The sequence below is a fragment of the Peromyscus californicus genome, unplaced genomic scaffold, assembly GCF_007827085.1.
Source record: "Peromyscus californicus insignis strain IS unplaced genomic scaffold, ASM782708v3 Scaffold_9__1_contigs__length_137607984, whole genome shotgun sequence".
NCBI lineage: Eukaryota > Metazoa > Chordata > Mammalia > Rodentia > Cricetidae > Peromyscus > Peromyscus californicus.
The window spans coordinates 130,992,242-131,017,453 of NW_026294617.1; the positions used below are offsets into that span (position 1 = coordinate 130,992,242).

At 44.6% G+C, this 25,212-nt stretch overlaps 1 protein-coding gene across 11 annotated transcripts in view; it reads right to left on the bottom strand.

Annotated features, from left to right (window-relative positions):
* St6galnac3 (ST6 N-acetylgalactosaminide alpha-2,6-sialyltransferase 3) overlaps positions 1-25,212 on the bottom strand; it is a 612,241-nt gene that overhangs the window by 253,587 nt on the left and 333,442 nt on the right. Inside the window, exon 4 of one of the 11 annotated variants that reach the window (XM_052731500.1) lies at positions 15,504-17,949. The exons of the other annotated variants lie outside the window; for them this stretch is intronic. Coding sequence (XP_052587460.1) covers positions 17,937-17,949 — 13 coding nt within the window. The 3' untranslated portion in view covers positions 15,504-17,936. Of the gene's footprint in view, positions 1-15,503; positions 17,950-25,212 lie in introns of those variants that run through there. 11 annotated transcript variants of the gene reach the window in all.

Below are 25,212 nucleotides of genomic sequence, written 5' to 3' on the forward strand. Positions count from 1 at the left end.
CCTGTCTTTAAAATACATTCATATTCATATATCATTCATATATATATATATGAATGTTATATATGTTATGTCAAATGCTCCTTTTGGCAAAGTCGACAGCAAAAATAGAGGCTTCTGGGAGCTGACGGGGGCAAGACCCTTGTCAGTTAGAAGGTCCAGACTCAGATCTTAGTTCTAAAAATTACTGTTGTGCATCTTAGAAAAGTTACTCATTCTCCTTGGCATTCGCTTTTCTGTACAAAACAGAAGTCAGGGCCATTCCACAGAATGTTTGTGATTAAATGATTACCTCAAGGTTCCAATGTGACCCTGTCACATCACATACAGAGCCTGGCACACAGGGGCAGTGAATGGGTGGCCATGAACTCTGTTATTGCTGTTGCCAAGAGTGGAAATTATTACCTCATATTCTCTCTCTCTCTCTCTCTCTCTCTCTCTCTCTCTCTCTCTCTCTCTCTCTGCCACTAAGGATGCAAAGCAGGAGCTGGCAATCACTTTGTCAGGAAGGATTAAGTTCTCTTACTCTGCTACAAGTCTCGTGACTCCAGGATATTTACCTCTAGCATGTCTGGAAGCCCAGTGAACCAGGAAATTAACAGTGAAGGCTCTGGCCTAGTTGTGGGTCATGATCAGCATCACCCGCAGTGGCAAATGGCTATTGAGCTTTTCACATATCAGCTGGACAAAGATTCGGAGGACCCAGGGGTTACGGCTTTAAATACCTTTCCATATTGATTAACAGGTGCTTCCTGGAGACACATAAACATAAATATGCCTTTTGAAATTGCCCCAACTCTGTATGGCAGAAAATGAGCTAAGCTGTAACTCAGGAGTGCTGAGAGGTCCTGGAGGGAGAAGTTCAAGTGCACTCAGTGATGTCTCATCAGTCAGAAGGATGACTGGAGAAGCCACAGGGCCACGCTCCAAGCCTGGTCACAGTGGGAGGCAGGAGGACGAGAAGGGGAAATGTATGTCACTGGGACAAATGGAGGCAACTGTGTGGACAGGATGCCTGAGGGAGAGTTCAGTGGAGGGGTAGGGCTGGTGTGGGGTTCCAGAGCCTCAGTCTCCTCTATCCCAACAGTCCCCACTAAACCCCACATTAAAGCTTCATTTTCTCTGCACGGCAGTATTTGGAGGTGGGCAGTGAGAGGTGTCTGGACCATAGGACAGAGTTCCTTGTGAGGAGTTTCATGCTGTCTCAAAGGCCTGGGCTCTCCCTCACTTGGGCTGGCCTGGTCCCACGAGTGCGTGCTGTTATAAAGCATGGTTGTGGGTGGGGCTAGGGAGATGGCTTGGTTGGTAAAGCGCTTGCCTCGTGCGGATGAGGATCTGACTTCTCTCCTCAGAACCCACGTTAAAAAATAAACGACAGGGGGTGGCCACAAAGGCAGTCATTGCTGGGGCTCGCTGGCCTGCCAGCCTAGCCTGTTTCACTAGTGCTACCGAGAGACCTTGCTCCCCCCAAAAAATAAATAAAGTAAGTAAGTGGCTTCTGGGGAACAACATGGGAAGCTGACCTCTGTCTTCTACACACATGCACACATCTGTATAGGCACACCTGCACACATGTCATTCTCAACTATAAACATACACCCACATATAAAGGCATGCATGCACACCCACAACCTCAAATAATGAAACTAAAGCAAGGTTGTCTGTGTCATTTATGTCTTCTTCAGGTTCCCTCTTGACCTTCGGTCCTGCCGTGAATTGAAGCCAGTGAGATCCTCACCCAGCTGAGTGGACACTGATGGCATGTTCTTAGAATTCCAGAACTGTGTTCCAATAGAAGCTTATTAGCTCTATAATTGCCTGGTCTCGGGTGGCTTGTGACAGTATCAGCAAATGAACTAAGCTGATCCTATCATCTAAGCCCAACCTCAAGCCAGACAAAAGACAGCCCTGGGCTTCGATTCAAGTGGTCAGCCTGTCAGGTGCACGGATGGTGGAAAGGCTCAGAGGGCCTTTGAAAAATGTAAATGGAGAACCTCTAGCCCACCATAGACCTAGGCATAGGGAATTCCAGCCTCGGGACGCGAAAGCATCCAGGTCAAAATACACATTTGAGTAACTTCCCCTGCTCACTTCTGCAGGCCCGTGTCCAGCAACTGTCTAGCTCAGAGGAAGTGGCTACCCGGTGCAGGAGAGGAAGCTCTGTTCCCTGTTCACTCCAGCATTCGATTTCTTAAGAGGAGCATTTTCAATTTGCTGCTCAGCCGATCAAACGCTTGTCTCCGCAGAGTCATAGAGAAATATGAAAACAGACAAAGTGACAAAAGTTTGGCACGTGAAGTCAAAGCTGTCTTATCTCCAATGAGCTGTGCAAGGCTGCTGTGCACATGAATGCATTCCCCAGCAAAGGCTGGCTCCTGCTCTGCAGCCTGGTGTTTAAAACCTCTCTTAATACCGTTGGATGGTATAAATGGAGACCCACAATTTACCTAACACACAGGGCTGGGCTGTGTGTTAACATTTAAAGGGACAAATTCAAAGAAGAATATGAAATGACATTATTCTGCAAATTGCAGTTGAGCTCCCATTAAAATTTTTAGAAATCTGTTTTTTTCCCTAATATTAATTTCTCTGCAGTATTTATATTTTAAAATGATTGCACTGGGGTTAAACTATATAAACATTGGCGGTAATTTTTACAACAGCTTTGACTTTAAGCAGGGCAAGGGATGTTTGAACACAAGTCACAGATCGGGATGTCACTTAAACAGTGTGTGTCCAAAAGGTAATATATTTTGCATAGCTATCTAGCACACACAGAGATATGACTGGGTGATGTGCGGCATGCTAAGCTGAGCTGCACCCCAGCCTTTCCATGTGAAATGTTTGCTCAGTGTGCACAGTGGTCAGACATTTTCAAATACACATCCTTAAGTGAACACCCCACTGTGTCACTAAGGCTGGGAAATGGCTCAGCTGAACTTGATGGGTGGTATTCAGTCAGTGGCACACAGACCTCTATTTAATTATCCATCTGAAACAAATGCTGTGTCTTTCTATGTGCCTGCTGAAAGCTGCATTCTTTTCTGAGCATCCTTTTAAGGGAAGAATATTCTGATTGCCACACACTAAATGAGTTTCAAGGCCCACTAATGAGTAGGTTCCCATAGCTTTAAAAGTCTGCTTCTGCTTAGCTCACATGTGAGAGCCAACTGTAGGAAGGTAAGTGCAAGGTAGTCCGAGGGACACTGGGAACTCGATGAAGTCTGGATGAGCAATGAGGTCAGTCCGCTGAGGTTGGACCCCTTCACAGTAAGAGCCGGGAAAGGGGAGCACTGGTGCCTGTCATTTCCTCACGAACACACTGGCGTTCTTTGCCTCTCCCCACTCCACAGATGTCGGGGCTCTGCCCCGTGTTGTGTCTTGAAGACACTGGGGTTCATAGAAGCTGCAGTCTGGGGGATACAGACAGCTATGAGAGGTCCCTGGACTGAAGGCGCAGCTGCTGCAGAGGTGTGCACAGGGTGCAGAGGTAAAAATAGGTGTGTGTGGTAGGAGGGCTCCCAGGATGCAGTTCTGCCCTTATCTGCTGAGTCGGTAGCAAGCACTCTCGTGCAAACTAACACCCAAGATTACAAGCCTCTTTGAGGCTAGTCACCCTGAGCTCCGCACACATGCCCTGCTGATGTCCCCGTGGAGATGGAAACCTCAGCTTGGGATCTTCAGAGAAGAAAGCAGTGTTCAGGGCCCAGCATGCAGTTTCTGTGTTCTGAACCGTCTTCTCTGAAGTATCAATGCTGACTTTGGAAATGCTTAATTGTGTTCTTAAATATTGTGATGTTTTTGAGGCTTGAGGGCATGATTAATTAGAGATGAAATATAATACAAGGGGGGAGGCCTGCAGAGTTCCCAAGTCTGCCAAGGGCAAGCACGGAGGGAAAAACTACTTCAATCTGAAGCACAGCTTCCTAAAGTTGTACCAAGATACAAAGGATAACTGATGCCCATCACCATGGGTTCTGACTAGGGAGAGGACTCACTAGAGGTTATGAACTGCTCTTAGATGTGGGGCACCGTAAAGAACCATTTTCTGCTGAAGAGAATAAAGCAGAGTTAGATTAAATGATGCCTGATCTCAACTCCCAGGATTTCTGCCTCCAGTTCTCCCACGTCAGATATTTTTCATACTATGGACTTCCATTAATAAAATAAGACTATCACAAATATCATCCCCACTCACCTCTCCTACAGTCTAGAGAAGCCTAACTCAGCCACCGCATGCCCTCCACCATTTCCCTCCTGCATGCTTACTCAAAAGGTTTGAACAAATGCAGACATCCCAAGCTCTCTACCTAGCCATCGGCCATGAAAAGATCCATCCCCATTATCAACTAAATGTTTCCATTGAGAATGCTTTTGGAAGGGGATGTGGAGGAGAAAAGCAAAGGCTCTTTAAAAGACATCCATTTCTATGCATTAAATCAAATAAATGATAGATAACTGGCTGCCAGTTTGGCTTATAATCGCCTTCCTGCTTAAAGCAATTGCTGATGCAAATGGGGAAAAATGAAGTCAGGGCGGGTTGGCAATGGTCTTTGATGGCACCGCTGACTTCTAGAAACCCACAGAGAAGAGGATTCTCAGATGCAATAACGAGGCTCAGCTCTACACTGACTCAAAGGCTGCCTTGTCTCCTGAAGTGTGAAGCCAGAGGACCGATGATCAAAGGGAATGAAATGAGGAAGGGCCTCTCTGTGAGAGGAGAACCCAGCAAAGCCTGCCCTTGGGACTCTCCAGGTTGCGTGAGTTCTAACAAAGCAGCCACCAGTCACTTCTTTTTCACCCAAAGTTGTATGTTTAAAACACTATGACACCACTAACCAAATATTAAATGAGCAAATGACCTGACACCTTCTCCATAGAAGACGTAACTGGTAAATAATTGGATGAAAAAACAAACCCCGCTATCACTAGTAATTAAGGGAAGGAGGAAGAAAACCACAGTGAGATCCTGTATAAGGTAGCTGTTAAAAATCAGCAAAACTGAAAAATACCATATGGTGCAAGGATGTGGGAAAACGCAACCTCCACACCTTGCTGGTAGGACTCTAAAATGTTTTAATCATGGTAGGAAACAGACTGATGCTTTCTCAGTCAATCACACAGAGAATTAAGAGGACCCACTGTTCCTGCTCCTGGATGTACAGACAGATGAACTGAACGCAGCTGTTCCAGCATGAAGGGGTAGAAGGGTGCTTATAGCAGCACCCTTCACAACAGTCCAAAACAAGCCTCAAACACCATGCAACTGATGCGTGAAGAGACTGTGGTATATCTATACCGTGGAGTACTATCCAGCTGTGAAAAGGAATGAAGTACTGATGTGTGCACAAACATGCCTCAGTTTTGTAAACAGGATGCTGTGAAAAATGAGAACAGAAAGTTCACACACACTCAAAGGCAGCCTTTGAGTCAGTGTAGAGCTGAAATATTCACAATAGACAACTATGTAGAGACAGAAAGTGCATTATGAAAGGGCCTTGAGGGAAGATAAATTGGGGAATTGTCATTTAATGGGTATAGCATAATCTTTTGGGTGATAAAAATACTCTGAAATCAGATGACAGTAAAGACTACCCAATGTTGTAAATGTACTACAGAGCATCAAATAGCACATTCTGAAGTGGCAAACTGTGTGTCATTTATATTTTAGCACACACGGGTGTGCACACATATACGCACACAAGGTGGCAGCTCCTGCCATTCCATACGGATCTGAGGAAAGCACATGGGTAGTAGCATGTTTGAAAGTGCTCTAGAGACATGTTTCAAACTCTTTGCTAAGCAAGAACATAGAGAATGAGAAAGAGGAAGAACAAGGAAATCAGCCTTTCCCACAGTGCTGAAGTATGAGAGAAATGGACAGTTGTCCTGGTGATGAACCTGGAACCCTGCTCCTTACAGCGAGGCCACAGAAGGCAAAATCGACATTGGTGTACCACAGATGTCAGACCTGAGGTCTGAGTGGCCACACCTGTGTTTTCTGCTCCACAGTGTTATGGAGAGGAGCATCATCTCTTCCCCACTGCCTCCCGATTCCTATTCTGTGCAACAGTAGGAAGTGAGCATTTTCATACCTGTACTGAACTCCTCTTCTCCGCAGCCACAATTCTCTCCCCATATTCCTCTGTATTTTAAGCCACGATACCTTATTGCCCAAAGACACTTCTAATTTGCAAGACCATTCTGGACCCAAGTTTAAAAGCAGGAGCCAAACCTCTCAGACATCAACCTTTGGGTTATGGAAGCAAAGTACATGACCCCACAGGCATATTCACAAACGTGCTGGGAGGTCTTAAAGTTTCAGGGAAAAAAATAAAGTATGTTATCTTGAACCGCCATCTGTGTTCCATGATAAGAGATGGAAAGGTTATTAAAACAGACAAATTATGGAGCAAGGTGTAAGGTCATGTGATTATACACAGCTTAAAATATTTCCTCTTAGACTTCAGACTCCTCAGAGACAAGTTCGGTTTCCTCTGCCTAGAGGCAAAGTAACTAGACATGGATGTGGGCCATACACTGCGGAAGAGTACAGGGACCTGTGGCACTGGACACACAGGTAGAGAAGCACAAATGTCCCACTTAAAAACAGAGCAGTATACTTCAGGCTGTCCCAGAGAGGTAATGAGCATTTCACTCCACACTTACAGGGCTCCTGTGCATGCTGGGATGTCACAGGCCAGGACAATGAGACTTGGGAAATTTGGGGGTTTCTCTTATGGTGTAGCAATAACCAGACAAAAGGCTACGTTACCCTAAAAGGCAACACAAGATTCTGGGCAGAAAGGGGGTGAGGCACCAAAGCTGGTCCTGCTAGAAGAGCCCTACAGGTGCACTCCTTCCCAAGAGACAGGAGGGGGCGGGGCTCTTCAAGCACGGTGGAAACGGAGGGAACAGTGAGCACAAGAGCAACAAATGAAGGGGACAGTTTGCAGTCCAGCCCCTCCCGTCTGCAACTGGCTAGCAGGGTCCTTTGTTCTTACTATCAAGGGTTAGCCCCTCAGTAAGAGACCAGGTACTGTCTGAGGAAATCCAATGTCTCCCTAGAGTAAGTTCTAGGTAAAGTAAGTCATGAGGTCTCTGAAACAGCTGAGCAAGCAAAACCCAGAAGCAGTGAGCCCCACCCCCAAAGAACACAACTGAGTCAGCTTTGGTTTTATTCCTAAATATGAACAACATCAGAAGACACCAAATCAGAATACACACAAAACAAGAAAAGCACAGATAATGATCGATGTGCTTAATGTGTACAGGAGACAGCACCACAGAATGGGGTGGACCGCTGTGAACCAGAAGCAGAGGATGCTACCAAAGGACCCTTGAAAAGATTAGCAGCTGAATGGCAGGAATGTAGTAACTACAAGATACATTTAAGTAAATCACCAGAAAATAGGATAATAAGGGAAAGAGAAGAAAGAACAGAAATGTATAGAAGAAATCAATATCGAATAAAACCACAGAGACTCAACAGACATTCCAGAAGAAAATGGAGGGTGGACAGGAGGGAAGTTATTGGAGAAACCACTCACGAAAACTTCTCTAGACTTACAAACAAGTTGGAGTTTCTACATTCAGACCACTCATCGAAGCTTGCTACAACAAATTAAAAAGCCACTCTTGAGAAGACTTCATTTAAATATCGTATCTCTAGGGACATAAATTTCCCAGAGTTTCCAAAGACTCAAAAAGAAAAAAAGCATGTCAGATACAAAGCAATAAAGAATATATCAAATCATACTACTAGAAAACAATAAACATTGACAGAATTCTGTGGCAAATGGTTTTTCATTTACACTCTATAGTGAACCATTCTTTTAAAAATAATTTTAAAAAAATTCAGACGGGATCTCATGTAGCCCAGGCTGACCTTAAATTCACTATGTAGCCAAGGATGTCCTCCTGTCTCCACATTCTAGGAGCTAGGAGGTGTGTGCTACTATGCCCAGTTTTATGGCCCTTTGAGCATGAAAGGCAAGCACTCTACCCATGGAGCTACATCCCCAGTTCTTGTGGCAAACCATTCTTATGAAGGTAAAGTGTGGAGATTTTTTTTTTCCAGACAAAATCTCAAAAACCTTAACCTTCTTGCTTACTGAGTCTTAGACCTCCTCTGGATGATGCCACCTGACAGAATGCATGAAAACTAAGAAAAAGGAAGACAAGACCCCATGAGTTACAAACCCCAAACAAGCAGGTGATGAGAATGTCTAAGGACTAAGGATCCATGTGGCCAGGCAGGTCTGACATGCTTGAATGTGAGGGGAAGATGCTAGAAAGCCTGTCCTGTTGACGACTATTAAGAAAACGACTCAGGTAAAGCTGAACCCTCAACAAACTACAACTATCAGGGAACTTCCTCAGTGTGATACAGAGAATCCACACAAAGAAAACAAAGCTAGAATCAAACTTAACGGTGAGAAAACAGCTTTCCAGCTGTGATCAATAACAAGGCAAGGCTGTTTACTGTCTGCTGTTGAATACCACGTTGGAATTCCTACCTAATAGCTCAAGAAAATAAAGGTATACAGATCAAAGAGGAGAAGACAGAACTGGAGTGAGGTGACTGCTCAGTCTAGAGACTTGACCAGAGTTAGGATCCCCTGCTGTGGGATGTTCTGTATGGCAAATGTGTTGCTGATTGGTCAATAAATAAAACACTGATTGGCCATTGGCTAGGCAGGAAGTGTAGGCGGGACAAGGAGGAGAATAAAGCTGGGAAGTGGAAGGCTGAGTCAGAGAGACACTGTCAGCCGCCATGATGAGAAACAGCATGTGAAGATGCCGGTAAGCCACGAGCCATGTGGCAAGGTATAGATTAATGGAAATGGATTAATTTAAGCTGTAAGAACAGTTAGCAAGAAGCCTGCCACGGCCATACAGTTTGTAACCAATATAAGTCTCTGTGTTTACTTGGTCGGATCTGAGCTGCTGTGGGATTGGCAGGTGACAGAGATTTGTTCTGACTGTGGGTCAGGCAGGAAAACTCTAGCTACAATCCCCAGAACCCATGTAAATGCTGGGTGGGTGTGGCAGCCTGCCTGTGATTCCAGCCCTGAAGCCCATCTCCAGAGCAAGCTGTCATCAGTGAGATCTGAGTTTAACTGGAAGAACCTCCCCTCCCCCAATGAATAAGTTGGAAAATCAATGGAAGATGATTCTGGATGTCAACCTCAGGCCTCCACATGTGCATGTGTGTGCACAGGTGTCCACATGCATGCAAACCTGCATATACACACATGCACACACCACATATGCATGAAAATAAGAAACAAGAAAAAATGAGAATTGCCTTTGTTCACAGAGGCCATGATTGTCTATATAGAAAACTGAATTGATGAGAAAAAAAAATCCGGGAATTAACAAAAGGTCACAGCAATGGTTCAGGATAGAGTCAGTGTGCCAAAACCTGCCATTTCTCTACTCCAGAAGCAAATTGAATTTAAAATAAAAAATACACTACAGCTTTCTTAAATGTTTGCTGTTACAACCCAGGAAAGGGAATCCTTAAGCATAAATCTAACAGATTGGTGTCTTGTCGGTTACTTTCTAATTGTTGTGATAAAACACTATGACCAAGGCAACTTACAGATGAAAGAGTTTACTTGGGCTTAGGGTTCCAGAGGGTGAGAGTCCATGACGATGGAAGTTAAGGCCTGGCAGCAGGAGCAGGAAGCTGGATGCTTACAGCTTGAACAGCAGCACAAACAGAGCAGACTTGAAATGGCGCCAGGCTTTACACTCTCAAAGCACATCTGCCGCCATACAGCTCCTCCCACAAGGCCACACCTCCTAAACCTTCCAAACAGTTCCACCAACTGGGGACCAAACGTTCAAATGCTAGAGACTGTGGGGACATCAACACATCGCTAAAAAGCTGTCAGAGGAAAACCACAGAACTCTGACAAGAGAGAAAGTAAGTCCTGTGCTTAGACCCTTCATCCATGTAATCCCTATTTTATAGATACTAACAAATAGATTTATAATTAGATAATTAATTTCCAGTGGTGGAGACCAAATCCAAAGCCTTATATATGTTACAGACAAGTGCTCTATCACTGAGCTACATCCACAGCATTGATTCTAACATCAACTGCAGAGTCAAAAACCCAGGAAGCCAATTCAGCTATTGAACTGAGAGAACCCACAGCCATTTCCTCACTTCTGACCCTGATAAAGGAACGATGAAGGCATCGGTGGAACAGAACAGAGAGCTCAGAGACAGATAAACACAGTCAGCTGGTCTGTGAAAACACCAGCCTACAGTGGAACAAGAAGGGTCTTTCCAGCAAACATCTCTGGAACAAGTGGACACTCACATAAAAACTAAACCGAAAAGGTCTTTCCCAAAATTAACTCAACATGGACCACAGATTTAAATCTAAACTGAAAATAACAAAAGTCTGAGAAGTTAAGAGAAAGGTCCAGATGATTCAGGATGGCCCTGCAACACCAAAGCTGTGGCCCTTATGTGGTTAATAACTATTAAAAGAAAAACTGCTGTTCTACAATAGACGTTACCAAAAAAGGAAACAAGGGGGGATAAGCCAGAGACTGTAAGACAATATTTACAAAAGGTTTATCCATGTATGTCAATCATACCTTAACAACACAAGTTTTTTTAGAGACACCCGATCAAAGACTATTATCTAAAATATTCAAAGAACTTTTAAAATTCAATAATGAGGAAAGGAATAAACGTTTAAAATGGGCAAAGGAGTTCACTGGAAATGCACAACAAAGCAGTTACCCAGATGGTGTATAAGCATATGAAAAGCACTCACAGTCAATCCCTGGGGAACTGCAAATGAAAACACCACGAGGCACCACTGCACAGGGATGGTGAGAATGACTGACAGCCCAACAGGAGCTGCACACGCTGGTGGGCTGGGGACCAGCAAGGCTTATGATCCACACAAAGTGACCACACAGTGCTCCAGCCATGGACAACTGCTATGAAGTTCACAGATGCAGCAACCCTGAAACAAACGAGAGGCCTTCAGCAGGCGGACAGATGAGCACAATGTGGACTCCAGCCAGGCCATGGAATATTACTCAGCACTGAGGAGAATGTGGAGGAACAGGAAACTCACAGTGGAAGTGGAGGGAGCCAGGCTGAAAAGGCTTCATAGTGCATGATTCCAACATGACTTTATAGAAAAGGCAAAACTACAGAGACATTATTGATCTGTGGTTGCAAACACTTTTTAAGGAGGGCTGGATGAGCATGGATTATAGACTACAATCCATAACTATAGAGAAGATTATAGAGCAGTGAGCCTATGCTTCATGATGGCATAATGAGGGACATATGCCAAGATGACTTTGCCTGAACCCACAGAATGCACAACCTCACTAGAGTTGTATGAACACTAATGTCTTCTCTGGACTTTGTGTAATAATGGTGTCAGTGTGGGTTCATTGGTTGTAACCAAGGCCTTAAGCTAGAGAGTCATTCTACAGAAGGGTGGATAGAGGGGCCGTGCCCAAATCTCACTTCTGGTGCTGTGATAAGACACCCTGACAAAAGCAATTCTAGGGGAGAAAGAGTTTCTTTGGCTCGGAATTCCAGGTTACAGTCCATCATTGCAGGGAAGTCAAGGCAGGAACCTGAGCAGCTGCTCACATCCATGGTCAAGGGCAGACAGAGAATGAAAACATGTGTGCTTACCGCTCAGCTTGCTTTCTCTCTACTTGCACAACTGAGGACCCAAAGCAAGGAAATCCTAGCACCCACAGTCAGGCTGGTTCTTCACCACCAAACAATACAACCAAGATAAAACCCCACAGACATGCGCACAGGCCAATGTGCTCTAGACCAATGGGCCGCAATGCCTTTGGGAGTTGAACAACCCTCTCACAGGGGTTACCTAAGACCATAGGAAAGCACCGATATTTGTATTACACTCATAACAAGAACAAATCACAGTTATGAAGTAGTAATAAAAATAATGTTATGCTGGGGTCACCACAACATGAGGAACTACATTAAAGGGTCACAGCATTAGGAAGGTTGAGAACCGCTACTCTAGACAGTCCCAGTCCCTCACTGAGACTCTCTTCCCAGGGGACTTCAGATTGTGTCAAGTTGATAGTTAAAGCCAACCATCACAGTGCATATGGGGGATCTCTCTCTCCCTCCCTCCCTCCCTCCCTTTCTCTCTTTTTCTTCAATGCTCAGGATTAATCCCAGCCCAGCCTCTTCCCACCTCTCAGTATGTCTGTGAACCTAGATCTGATATAAAAGAATGCAGTATATTAAAAAAAATAAATTCACCCTTAAGGTCTTCAGAGAAATGAGGATAACCACAGCCTGTTGTTTATCTTTTCAGTGAACTATATTTACATAGTTAAACACTGACCATGTGCTTTACAAAAAAACTGTGATAAAGCTATACTGGAGAGATGGGAGGTGTATGCAAAGGCATGAAAGAGATAAATTCTCAAATGCCATCCAAGAAATCTCACAGATAAAATCTAAAATTGAGACACCAAAGTCAAAGACCTGAGAAGTGGCTGTGTCTGGAAGGGCAGCGAGTGGCAGAAGCTGCTATTTATAAACAAAACTGAAGGTTTGCGCATGGTTTTCACTTTAAAAAGTGGAAGTTGATTTAATAAGGAACTTCATGGTGTCCTGTAATACAGGACTAGAGAAGTTTTGATATAACCAACACAATATGATATCGCAGACATCAAATAGCGTATCAGAACTTTCTGTATCTAAAAGGGAAGAAGATCAAAGCGGCCATCAAGATACAGCATGTAGTGTCATTTTCTTATTATACTCATATACAGTGGATGAGAATTCCGTGTGTGCATGCATGTGCACAGGTATGTGCATGTATGTGGAGGCCAGATTATCTCAACTGTATCACCCAAGCCTCCCTCCCTCCCCCTTCCTTCTTTCCATTTTTAATTTCTTTTCAAGGAAAGGTCTATCACTGACTTGAGGAGATCTACCTATCTCTGCCTCACCAGCCCTGAGATTTAAATGTGGGTCACCATGCCCAGCTCTCTTGTAAAGGGGTGTTCCAGGGATGGAACATAGGACCTCATGTTTGATCACACGGCAAGTCTTTCACTAACAGACCTACCTCACAGCTCCGTACTCTCTAGGTTCCGAGTCAACAGTGAGTGTTCAAGGTGAATCAGGACTCATGATTCATACTCTCATAGGCTTAGGATGAACACAGTAGACAAATGACAAGATCCTTCCTTAAGAATTTCTTGAGGGGCTGGAGAGATGGCTTAGCAGTTAAGAGCACTTGCTGTTCTTGCAGAGGACCTATGTTTAGTTCCCGGAAGCCACATGGCAGCTCACAAGTGTCCATGACTCTAGTACTCCAGTTATGGGGGGAGGGGATCCAATGTTCTCCTTTCATCCCATTGGGCATTGCATATACAGGGTGTGTGAGTATGTGTGTGTATGCAAAACACTCATACATACACACACACACACACACACACACACACACACACACACACACACACACACACAAGAACATTTTAAAATCTGAAGTTTGATGACCAGAGTCTTCCAAGTTAGAGGAGACAGAGAGTCCAGAGTGAGTTTTGGGTCCCGATAATGACAGGAAGGTTGTCTTTTCTGGGTCCAATTTGTGAGCTGTGTACAAGACATCTGGAAGGTGCTCTGTTGTCAGTGTGATGGTCACTGGTTCACCTCTCCAGAGGAAAGCAAGGGTGGGAAGCAGAGAACAACAAACAACGAGGCTCTTGACCAGAGTCCTGACACTGGTCCATGTGTCAACAGTCTGTGCCATTGGGGCACACCCCAGGCACCGAGGATGCTCAGGACTGTGTGCCATCTGAGGGCATCCCAGGCACTGAGGATGCTCAGGACCGTGTGCCATCGGGGCACACCCCAGGCACCGAGAATGCTCAGGACCGTGTGCCATCTGAGGGCATCCCAGGCACTGAGGACGCTCAGGACTGTGTGCCATCTGAGGGCATCCCAGGCACCGAGGACGCTCAGGACTGTGTGCCATCTGAGGGCATCCCAGGCACTGAGGACGCTCAGGACTGTGTGCCATCTGAGGGCATCCCAGGCACTGAGGACGCTCAGGACCGTGTGCCATCGGGGCACACCCCAGGCACCGAGGATGCTCAGGACCGTGTGCCATCTGAGGGCATCCCAGGCACTGAGGACGCTCAGGACCGTGTGCCATCAGGGCACACCCCAGGCACCGAGGATGCTCAGGACTGTGTGCCATCTGAGGGCATCCCAGGCACTGAGGATGCTCAGGACTGTGTGCCATCTGAGGGCATCCCAGGCACTGAGGATGCTAAGGGAACATCAGTTCGCCTTCTGGCGAGCTACTGTCTCCATGCTTAGTTCTCACCTGTAAACTGTCTGCGAGGACAAAACTAAACCAAGTTGTACTCATGTCTTCACAGTGTCTCATGAACTTGCCCCCTACCAGGCCTGTAGCTACCCACAGTGCTGGGGCCAGAGTGAGCAGCATGTGAAAACTGTCAAGATGGGGAAACAAGTGAAGCACTCTCCAGAAGGATTCAGGACCATGTTTACAACATACAACCCTCCTCCTAGACATTGACTGCAGAAAATTAAAAAATCTCAAAATGCCTTATAACCTAACTCAATAGTCTATAACTGGGTCCAGTTTTGGAGAGATCAATTCTGAAGCTAGGATACCATGCCAGTAGCTGTCTGTTGACTCCAAAGGGGGATCTGTGGGGATGACTCTCCTCTGGGAAGTGCCAACCCCCTTTTCTCTGATTCTACAAGAGGTAGTTCGGTCCCAGTTACCCAAACTGCTGGTCCCCACAACTGATGAAAGTCTGTGTTCAAAATAGTTGAAAATGACATTTTCTGCACTTCTATATGCATAAGATACCAAGCTGCCTTTGATGCCATCCAGAGACCCTAGAGAGCAAAATAAACACTAGTTATGTAAGATGTGCTCTCCCACCTCCCTGGGGTGGGAATGTGCGTCCTTTATGATACACACAGCAAGAATAGGTTGTGTGTGAGTGTGTTTTCCAGTGTATGGAGGGGTCACGGGTGTGTACATATGTGTGGAAGTATATGTTGATGTTTGGCGTCTCCTTTGATTGTTCTCCACTCCAAATGCTGAGCCGAGGTCTCTTGCTTGATCCCAGAGTACAAGTCAACTAGTCTCGCTAATCAGCTCTCTCCTGTGACTCCTGTCATAGTCCCCTGAGCACTAGTATTAAAGGTTGGCTATGACACCCTGCCAGCACTTACACTGGTTACTGGGGCTTAAAGTGCTTGCCCTCAGTATGTTCTCTCCCTCTGAGCTATCCCCCAGCCTCCTAGATGGCTAGTTTCTACTATACTACCCTGGCTTAAAAAAAAAAAAAAAAAAAAAAAAAAAAAAAAAAAAAAAAAGAAAGAAAGTATAAAGTAACTTAAAGGCAAATAATTAAAAAGTTCAAGGAAATAAAATTCCATTCTCCACTTGCTTTATAGCCAAAGCTACTGAAATGCAAACCCAATCCTTTTGGTGTGTGGATTCCTGAGAGGAGTGGGAAAAGTACACAGGAATTATGGGGGCTGCGGTCCCTCTGTCTTTGAACACTTCTGGAAACCCTGCCACATGCCCCACAGGATTCCATGGGTTGGAGGCAGACACCTCCCAACCATAGGCCGGATGATCTGATAAGGCTTCCCATCTCAGTCAAGCTGGAGGCCACTGCCATTCTTTGTCCCAGCAACTGTATGAATGAACAATGACAGGTATGCTGTTGGCTTGGGTCTGGCCAAGATACTTGGATCTTATAATTAAAGTGTTTTTCAGTAAATGTGCCAGAATGAAGCCAAAGCCAGTGGCATCAAGTCTCATTCTGTCTTCCAAATGGGGAACATCAAGAAAGAGAAATTTTGAGTAATCATAATTATGATAGTATACATGTCAGCGATCGCAGAAGGCAGCCACAGAAAGCCAGTAATTTGAAGAGAAATAGTAAAAGTCCACACAGTAGGAGAACATTTTGATCTCCCTTATCAGTCATAGGTGTGAAGAAAATGAAGGCTGAATTCAGCAGGAGTCTGATGGAGGAGGAACAGCCAAGTTGTTCTGACTGATTTCTGAATCTTAAATTCAGTTGAAGAACTACAGATTCTGATTGCCAGTCAGTTCGTGCGGGTAAAATTCCAAAGGGAGGTCACAGAAAGGACAGTGTCAAGGTGACCCTGAGTCAGACACATTGCTTGGTGGTATGAGACCGATGCTGGACTGTGTGCAAATCTCAGGATTCCCAGTAAAGAGCAGATCTGTTGATAGGAACAGAGGGAAAGGGTCGGATGGGCTTTCAGTTGGCTGCACAGAGACACATCCACAGCCGATGCCGTTTCCCCAAACCGTGTTAAACCCCAGATGAGCTCTGTTTTACAGCGCAGACAGATGCCACTCAGACGGCTGTGGAGCAAGACTAACGAAACTTCTGTCCAGTGAAGAAGGCCAGTGATACTGCAGACATCTCAAAGAGTCACATCAGAAAATCGCTGCTTTCGTTGTAAACTCGGATCCAGCATTTGAGCTGTGAGCCTATCTTTGTGGTTTGGTTGTTGGAAAGTGAAAATCCTGGTGGAGATGAGTCAGAGATAAGAGCACCCATTGTTCTCCCCCAGGACCCAGTTCAATTCCTAGCTTGTTCTCCCAGGGGACTGAGTTCAATTCCTAGCACCCATTGCTCTCCCAGGGGACCAAGTTCAATTCCTAGCACCCATTGTTCTCCCCTAGGACCCAGTTCAATTCCTAGCACCCATTGCTCTCCCAGGGAACCAAGTTCAATTCCTAATACCCATTGTTCTCCCAGGGGACTGAGTTCAATTCCTAGTACCCATGATCTCCCAGGGGACGAGTTCAATTCCTAGCACCCTAACTTGACATCTTACAACTGTCTGTGACTCCAGCCCCAGGGAATCTGATGGTCTTTGGCTTCTGTGGACACCCACACCTATGCAGACACATACATGATATAAATTTTAATATGAAAATTAAGTGTGTGTCTCTACATGGATAGAGGTGTGGTGGTATTGTGTTCCCCAAAATATTGTGCACCCTAATAAACTTGTCTGGGGTCAGAGACAGAACAGCCACTAGATACAAAGGCTAGAAAATGGTGGCACTCACACCTTTAATCCTAGCACTCCAGAGGTAGAAATCCCTCTGGATCTCTGTGAGTTCAAGGCCACATTGGAAATGGCCAGGCATAGTGACACATGCCTTTAATCCCAGAAAGCGAGCCTTTAATCCCAGGGAGTAGTGGTAGAAAGCAGAAAGGTATTTAAGGCCTGAGGACCAGAAATTAGAAGCTTTTAGCTGGTTAAGCTTCAGGCTTTCGAGCAGCACAGTTCAGCTGAGAGCCATTCGGATATGAGGACACAGAGGCTTCCAGTCTGAGGAAACAAGACCAGCTGAGAAGTTGGCCAGGTGAGGTTAGCTGTGGCTTGTTCTGGTTCTCTGATTTTCCAGCGTTCACCCCAATACCTGCCTGGGTTTGATTTTATTAATAAGACCTTCTAAGATTCCCTCTACATAGAGGAGAAAACAGGGATGGGAGGAAAAAGCCATTGTGTGGAGCATTTCTGCAAATTGTTCCCAGGAAGGAGAAGTGCAGTTGGTCAGTCATGGACTGGTAACGGGGACAAACATGAACTCAGTTTGTGGAGGAGGCTTCAGCAAGGGACACTGTTAATTTACCAAGCCCAAGACACACAGCAAGGGTCTCAGGCTCTCACCATCTTGAAATCTTGTCTCATCAGTCACATGCTTGTCCTGTGGAACTCTCTACCAGTGCTTGTCTGGGCTGAAGGAACTTAGATAAGCCTATAAAACCCCGTGAGAAGACAGCAGCAAAGGACTGTGTAGTGAACGCAAACACTCTGAGGACTGACATCCAGAGAACCTTAGTTTTCAGCAACTTGGCCTGGAAAAGAACAAGATTTGATGCTTAGATTTTGGGGTGCTGTCAGCACAGGAGGGGTAGGTCTGCAGACTCTATAATCACATTAGGTTCAGATCTTTCTTTGAACCCATTTCATTCCCAATAATACCTTTCTTGCTGACTTGGGCAAATAATGTAAGTTTTCTAAGGCTCACTTCTCTAACTGCTAAATGAAGACAGCAGACCTACTTGACTCACTGGGTTACACAGATGAACAAAGAGATCATGTTTAGTCCATTGTCATCATGGCTGGGAGCATGGCGACATGCAGGCAGACATGGTGCTGGAAAAGTAGCTGAGAGTCCTACATCCAGATCCACAGGCAGCAGGAAGAGAAAGACACTGGGGTTGGCTTGATCTTTTGAACCCTCAAACCCTTCCCCCAGTGACACACTTGCTCCAACCAGGCCACATCTACTCCAACAGGACTATACCTCCTAATCCCTCTCAAGTAGTGTCCATTCCTGATTACTAAGAATTCGAACATATGAGCCTCTGAAGCCATCATTATTCAAACCACCACAGTATACAGCACACTTCCCAGTGTTTGTCATCAGTGGGCTTGACAAGTGACATTACAGTCATAATGATAATTACAATTACAGGTGCCCACACCTTTCAGTAGTTCAGGTTGAAACAATTCTCTCACATTTTCTTGAGCTATGATAACACAGTGCTTCCTCTTTTCCCTTCTACTTGTATAACTGTAAAATATAAAAATTATCTTGTTTTCTTGGTCTACTTACTTCCAGACAGGGACTCTCATAACAAAAATAAGTTTAAATTTTCCATTTTCTTAAAATAGAGAGTAGTAAAATTAATCAATTTTAGTTTATGAGGCTATTACATTCCTAGGTGGCTTGAAGGTAAAAGTTTAAAACTGAAAGTGACAAAAGAAAATAAGATTCTATCCAATAAAGTTATGTTTTCTACAAAAGAAGGGTATGTGTGCCATAAGCATCTTGGTTTTGGCGTAGAATAGTCTCTGCTTTGAAATTCTGGTCCACGTTTGTCCTGCTGATGAAGCAATGTCTCTGTCCTGGCCCAGTCAACTCAGGTACTGACTGGGCTCCATGGTGTCACACACAACACACACACACACACACACCCTTTGCCACAAGGTTCCTATTTTGATTTTGTCATCACTAGTGTTGATGTTTTAGGAGAATAGGCTCTCACATGTCCAGGCTGCCTAGACCTTCCCTATATAAACAAAGACAAGACTGGATTATTAACCCTCCTGTCTCCACCTTTCAAGCCCTGAGATATGTGTGTGTGTGTGTGTGTGTGTGTGTGTGTGTGTGTGTGTGTGTGTGTGTGTAAGTGCGCTGCCATACGGGCTTCAAGTTTATTCTTTTAAAATAGACTCAACAGAGCCACAGACTCACGATCCATACACTGCCTTAGATGTTCTGTTGCTCAATTCGTCTCCCCAGTTTTTTCTGTTGAGAAATTGTCAACAACCCGACTCCTCCAACATGTGTCCCACTTTCCTGCTCCCCTGATTTTTCTTGAGCTGTTGGTATGTTCCAGGAATTTCACAGTTTCTTCCTACATCCTCTGCAAAGGCTTTCTGGACAAACCATGGACCCATTTTATTGAGAATACACTAACAGGTCAGGACTGTTCTGAACACTTACAACATATAATTTTAATTTCCATTATAATCTAGTGTAGCATGAACCTTAACAGGTTTTATTAATAAGAACAAACCTGGAGCTGGGCATTTTATCCTATCATTTATTTATCTTTTTTCTCAGAGTAGATTCAATGATCTACCTCAGTCTAGTGGGGTTGGATCAGCATCACCTCTAGTTACAAAAGAGAGAGGTGTGCCACAAAGACATGTTAAGACACACAACCAATGTCACAGCAAGTGTAGCTGGAAATAACTCGTCGGCAGTCGGAGTCAGTTTTTCTGACAGAATCTTGCTTATGCTGGTGTTTTAGTGCTTGTTTGATATGTGATAACCTCTCTTTGAATACCTCCACGCACACCAGTATACCATGCATTTAGCTTTGACTTGACTAATTTTTACATTCCCTACAGATTCCCCTCACATCTTCCATGCTCTTATATCTTTAGTCAGTTACAAAAGTGGGTTTAGTGGCACTCAGAAGCGAGAGTGGGTAGATGAGGGATATAACTGGCTTCAGAGAGAGCATGCAGTGGTAAAAAAGTGTGTGTTTTAAACCACAGCCATGACTAAATGCCATCTATACTTCTAAATCTCAAAGAGTTACATAAATATAAATCATAAAATGTAGCTTTTGAAAGACACAAACTTTAAAAAATAAACTTCCTTTCCCCTTCATATACATTACGTCTTATTTTAAGCCCTACATACTAGGGACTGAAGGGCCTCTTGACACAGCCTAGCTCCGTTAGACAGTAACTCTTGAACACAGTTTTCACTGAACCACTCTTGAGGACTGCTCCCCCGCCCCCCTGGCTGTCATGGGGAAACCAGTGATAGATGGTCCTGCTGGCCTCCTTGAAAAGCACTTATCTTGATCAATGATTTGGGGCAAAAGTCTATGTTACTATGGAAGATCACGATGCCTCCCAAGACTTCACCTCAAGGTCCATGTCAGCCTCCCAGAAAGGCAGCAGTGAGCGACCGGGTCTTTATTTCCAAGACGGAAAAGTGAAACATGGGACCTTCTGCTTGGCATGGCCTCACTCTTCTTATATCCAAGCTGATGTGTTCCTCAGCCCAGTGTTACAGAATCAGAAGGAAGACCATCCCTTGAGCTCAAGAAAGCTCAGCATGCAGCAAGACAAAAGGATGGCTATTCAAAGAACTCCCCTGTTTCTGTCTGTCCAGTGCTGGTAAAATATGGCAGCTTAGAGCAAAGAAGGACTCGTCCTGCCTAGTCACAGGCATTGCAGTGAGAGTCTGTACAGGGGGAACATTTCGGAGCACGGAGGAAACCACAGGTGTGGCTACGGGGAGAGGTAAGAGCTAGTGAGGTTGCAACTGTGTAAGGAATATTGGAAGACCTTCCCAAATGGACCACAAGTCATCAGCATTTCAAAAACTAGTGCCACATTTTATTAAAATCTTTAGAAGATGGATCTCAGATTTAAAAAAAAAAAAGTTTAAGCCGGGCAGTGGTGGCGCACGCCTTTAATCCCAGCACTCGGGAGGCAGAGCCAGGTGGATCTCTGTGAGTTCGAGGCCAGCCTGGTCTCCAAAGCGAGTACCAGGAAAGGCGCAAAGCTACACAGAGAAACCCTGTCTCGAAAAACCAAAAAAAAAAAAAAAATACAAAAAAAAAAGTTTAAATAACACCATTGCCAAGTCTAGATTACTCAGGTCTTTTATTTTGACATTTTTAAAATAAAGAACTGAAAACATATTGTTTACTAAGTAAACTCTTACAAGTAATTAAAAAAACTGAAAAGGAATGCAAAAATGACTGTTCCAGTTGGTGGGGGCGGGGGTACAACAAACCTTGTGTTCTTATTTATGAAGAATTAAATTTATTTTCTGCAATGAATAATTTGGCAAGTGAAAAAACAAAATAAAAGACTTCACTGGATACTGAAAGTCAACCAGGGACTGAGGGTCATCCTCACAGAACATACTCACTTAGGAAATCAGAAACGTGAATGTGTGAGAACAATCAGAGGACAGAATCTTACTAAGCAAAGCAGTACACTCTTCCTGGGAGGCAGCACCTTTGAGACTGACGGAGCTGCTGAGGAGAGTACTGTCAGTAGACAGGTAACGAATGAATCTCCTGGCAGGTATGGGAACTGGACTGAAGAAGTCATCTTCCTAAGACCAGGACCCGTGTCTGCACCCAGGCGACTGCTAGCTCATCCACATGTCATGTCATGCATTGCATTCCATTTCTTCTGGGGCTAATTGTGTGCAGGCAAAGAAAGGAACCACAAAGAAACTTCCCTTCTCTAAGGTAGTATACACAGAGATGGCCTAGGGTGTGCCTCACTTGGAGTTACAGAAAGACCTCAGCGTGGACAGGTGCATCCAGCAAGGTCTCCTAGGCTGAGGTCTGATCAGTGTGGCCATCTTCTTCCTATCATGTCACCTGGATGGGGGACAAAATTCCTACCATTTGGAAGGATTTGGTTCCTTCAAAAGGTACGATGACATTCAGCATCATTTCAATTTTCAAAATGGGGATAGCTTTAAACAATAGAAGGATTCCAGAGGCTGGGGAATGTACCTTGCTGACCGAGTACTTGCCTACCATGAGAAAAGCTCTGGGTTTGAGCTCTAGTGTTACCAAAAAATAAAAAAAGGAAAGAAGATGGGGAAATGAGAGGCAAGGCAAGGAAAATAAAGGAGGGGAAGGAGGAGAAGGAAGGGGGAGGTGGGAAGGTGGGAAGGAAGGAAGGAAGGAAGGAGGGAGGGAGGCAGGGAGGGAGGGAGGGAGGGAGGGAGGGAGAGGGGAGGGACCCCTTGGTTACTGTGTTTGTTGTCATACACAAAGATAAGACTGTAACATTATTTTATTCAGTTATTTGCCCAGCAGCCAGGACAATGTCATTATGTGTCATCTATTGGGAAAGATTTTTTTCCATGTGAATCATTGCAAGAATTGAATGGAAAAATATAAGAGAACTAATTGGCATGGTACAAGCTGAGGATTCATCAAATGCTTTTGTAAAGACAATCTAATATATATGTGACTACTGCACTTTCCATGAACAGCTTTCCCCAATAGTTAGCATGTTAAATAATGACTAGTGCCCCACAGACAGGAAAAATATAGACGTATTAAACTTGATTTGTTAAGCATTCCATGGTCCTCATTATATTAAAAAACTGTGACTAGATACTTCAATAATATTACCAGCTAATTCATTCTATAAGAAAGCGATGGCCCTTTAGGCTTTAATCTGTGACCCAAGCCTTAATGGCAAGCAGTTCCGTAAATGTGATGCTCTGATGAGCTTTGGGTCTTCAGAAATTACTGCCATCTTCAATTGGCTGTCCTTTAATCTACCTTTGAGCTGGGTCCCATTTCATTACTAGCAGTTGGAGCTTAAGTGAGTTTGGAAAATTACATATTGACAAAGAGAAAATGTATATTTTACCATCTAAATGCTTTCATGAAAATGAGATTAGATTTCAGATTTCATTCAAGGGAGTTTTTAAAATGAAAGGCATCCTCTTAGTTTTAATTCCAGGTTGAGGACTTTAGGACAAGGGAGACGCAAAAGGAAGTAGCGGGTCTGTTATTAATAGCCTCTGTGTTCCATAGGAATTTATCAACTAAAACTAACTGACCAATACAACCATGGATACATCAGCACTGCTCTGCTCTGACTGTGAGGTGATGCTGAAGTAGTAGCCTCAATGGTATGGAAACTTTTTTTTTCCAAGAAGAAAATCATTCATCCCAGGACAATTATAGTTAGGTCTTTTCTGTTTTAGCTAAAGAATATTATTTGAGGAGAGGGTCAGCAAGGTCTCAAAGATCAGGCACTTCACACACCTTTAGATCTATTCAAGTATTTACTGGAACTTGGACTGTTGTCACCAATGCTGGGCATCAGAACCCAGGACTATCGTGGGCTCCAAACCTCCCTTGCCTTTTGCTCTGGCACGTGTATGCACATCTTCCTCACTGTGAAGTATCTTAGTTGAGGTTTCTATTGCTGTGAAGAGACACCACCACCATGGCAACTCTTATAAAGAAAACATTTAATTGAGGTGATGGCTCACAGTTTCAGAGGTTTAGTCCATGATCATCATGGCAGGGAGCATGGCAGTGTGCAGGCAGACATGGTGCTGGCTACATCTTGAACAGAAGACAACAGGAGGTGAACTGTCTCACTGGGCATGGCTTGAGCATATATGAGACCGCAAAGCCCATGTCCATGGTGATACACTTCCTTTAGTAATGCCACACCTACTCCAACGAAGCCACACCTCCCATGAGTGCCACTGCCTTTGGGGGCCATTTTCATTCAAACCACCACACTGAGAGAAGCACCCCTTGAAGCACCTCACCTTTGACCTACCCTGGACTTGCTGCACACCTTTATCTCTTGTAATATGTTTCCTTTTATTTCATCATTTGTTTCCCTCACATACAATCTAATTGTCTTTATTAGGTGCTTGTCATTCATATATTTGCTTAAATTGTTTCTAGATGCAGTCTCCTTGGACATTTTCAGTCAGCTCTTTGCTATACATATCTTAAATATTTCCTAACCTACAGTTTTGTTTTGATTATTGAATAAATGAACTATCAACTTTAAAAACAAAGAAACTGTGCAATTGAGAAAGAAAATGACAGAGTATTAAATGTGAATCAGACTATACATGGCAGTAGAAAGCCATTTCCCAGGGATAGCTTGCAGTATGCCATTTGTAAACACACACTAGCCCATTCTAGTGAATTCCATGTGATGGTAAGAAAGGCTCAACGAGAGCTTCTTACCTTAACCTCAGTTTCTCCTCTACCCTGTAAATACCTGCTTTTTAAAAATAACTTTTTGACAGACAGAGTCTTGCTATCTGAAGCCTGGGCTCACCTCAAGCTCAACACAATCTTCCTGCCTTGACCTCCCAGTATGGGGTTTACGGGCACATGCCCACATGCCCAGCGTCTCACATGTGTTCACCTGCGGGTGTGTGTGCATGCCTCACCAGAGGGACCTCCTTCAGGACATCTCCACACTGCTTATTGTCACGGGAGTTTTAGCACAGGTTAAATAAAGAAATGAAAGGGTGTTGTTTCCTTCGGCTAAGTTCAGTTAACGCTCTGACCAAATGTTCGGTTAACACTCTGACTGACCAACATGCTTAGGATATGGCTGGTGGTGATTAGGGAATACCAGGCCTGCTTTGCAATGGAGGGGATCGCATTCTGAGGCAGGAACTTTACCAATCTGTTGAAGCCGGCCTCTCTCTGGCCAAAGTTAATTATCCGCCCCCCTCCCCCACTGATTTCCAGCGCTTTGGAGAAGAGCAGCCTGTGTGAGTGACTGTGCCCGTGGAAGTGACTGGGCTACTACAGCTTATACACAGTTTTCTTCTTGGAGGTTGTCTGTGAGGAATATCTGGCACACAGGCCCACAAGCCAAGTAACCTGGCACACAACCTACATGAGCGTGTAGTTGTCAATGCTAAAAAAAAGTAAGTGAATGAATCAGAGCCCTGTCTGAGGGTGGTGCACGGCTGGGTCGGGAATGACCTCCACCAGCCACCAGCAGCAGCTGAGCATGACTGTCACGTTGGCACTGGGTCTCTGAAGGCAGCA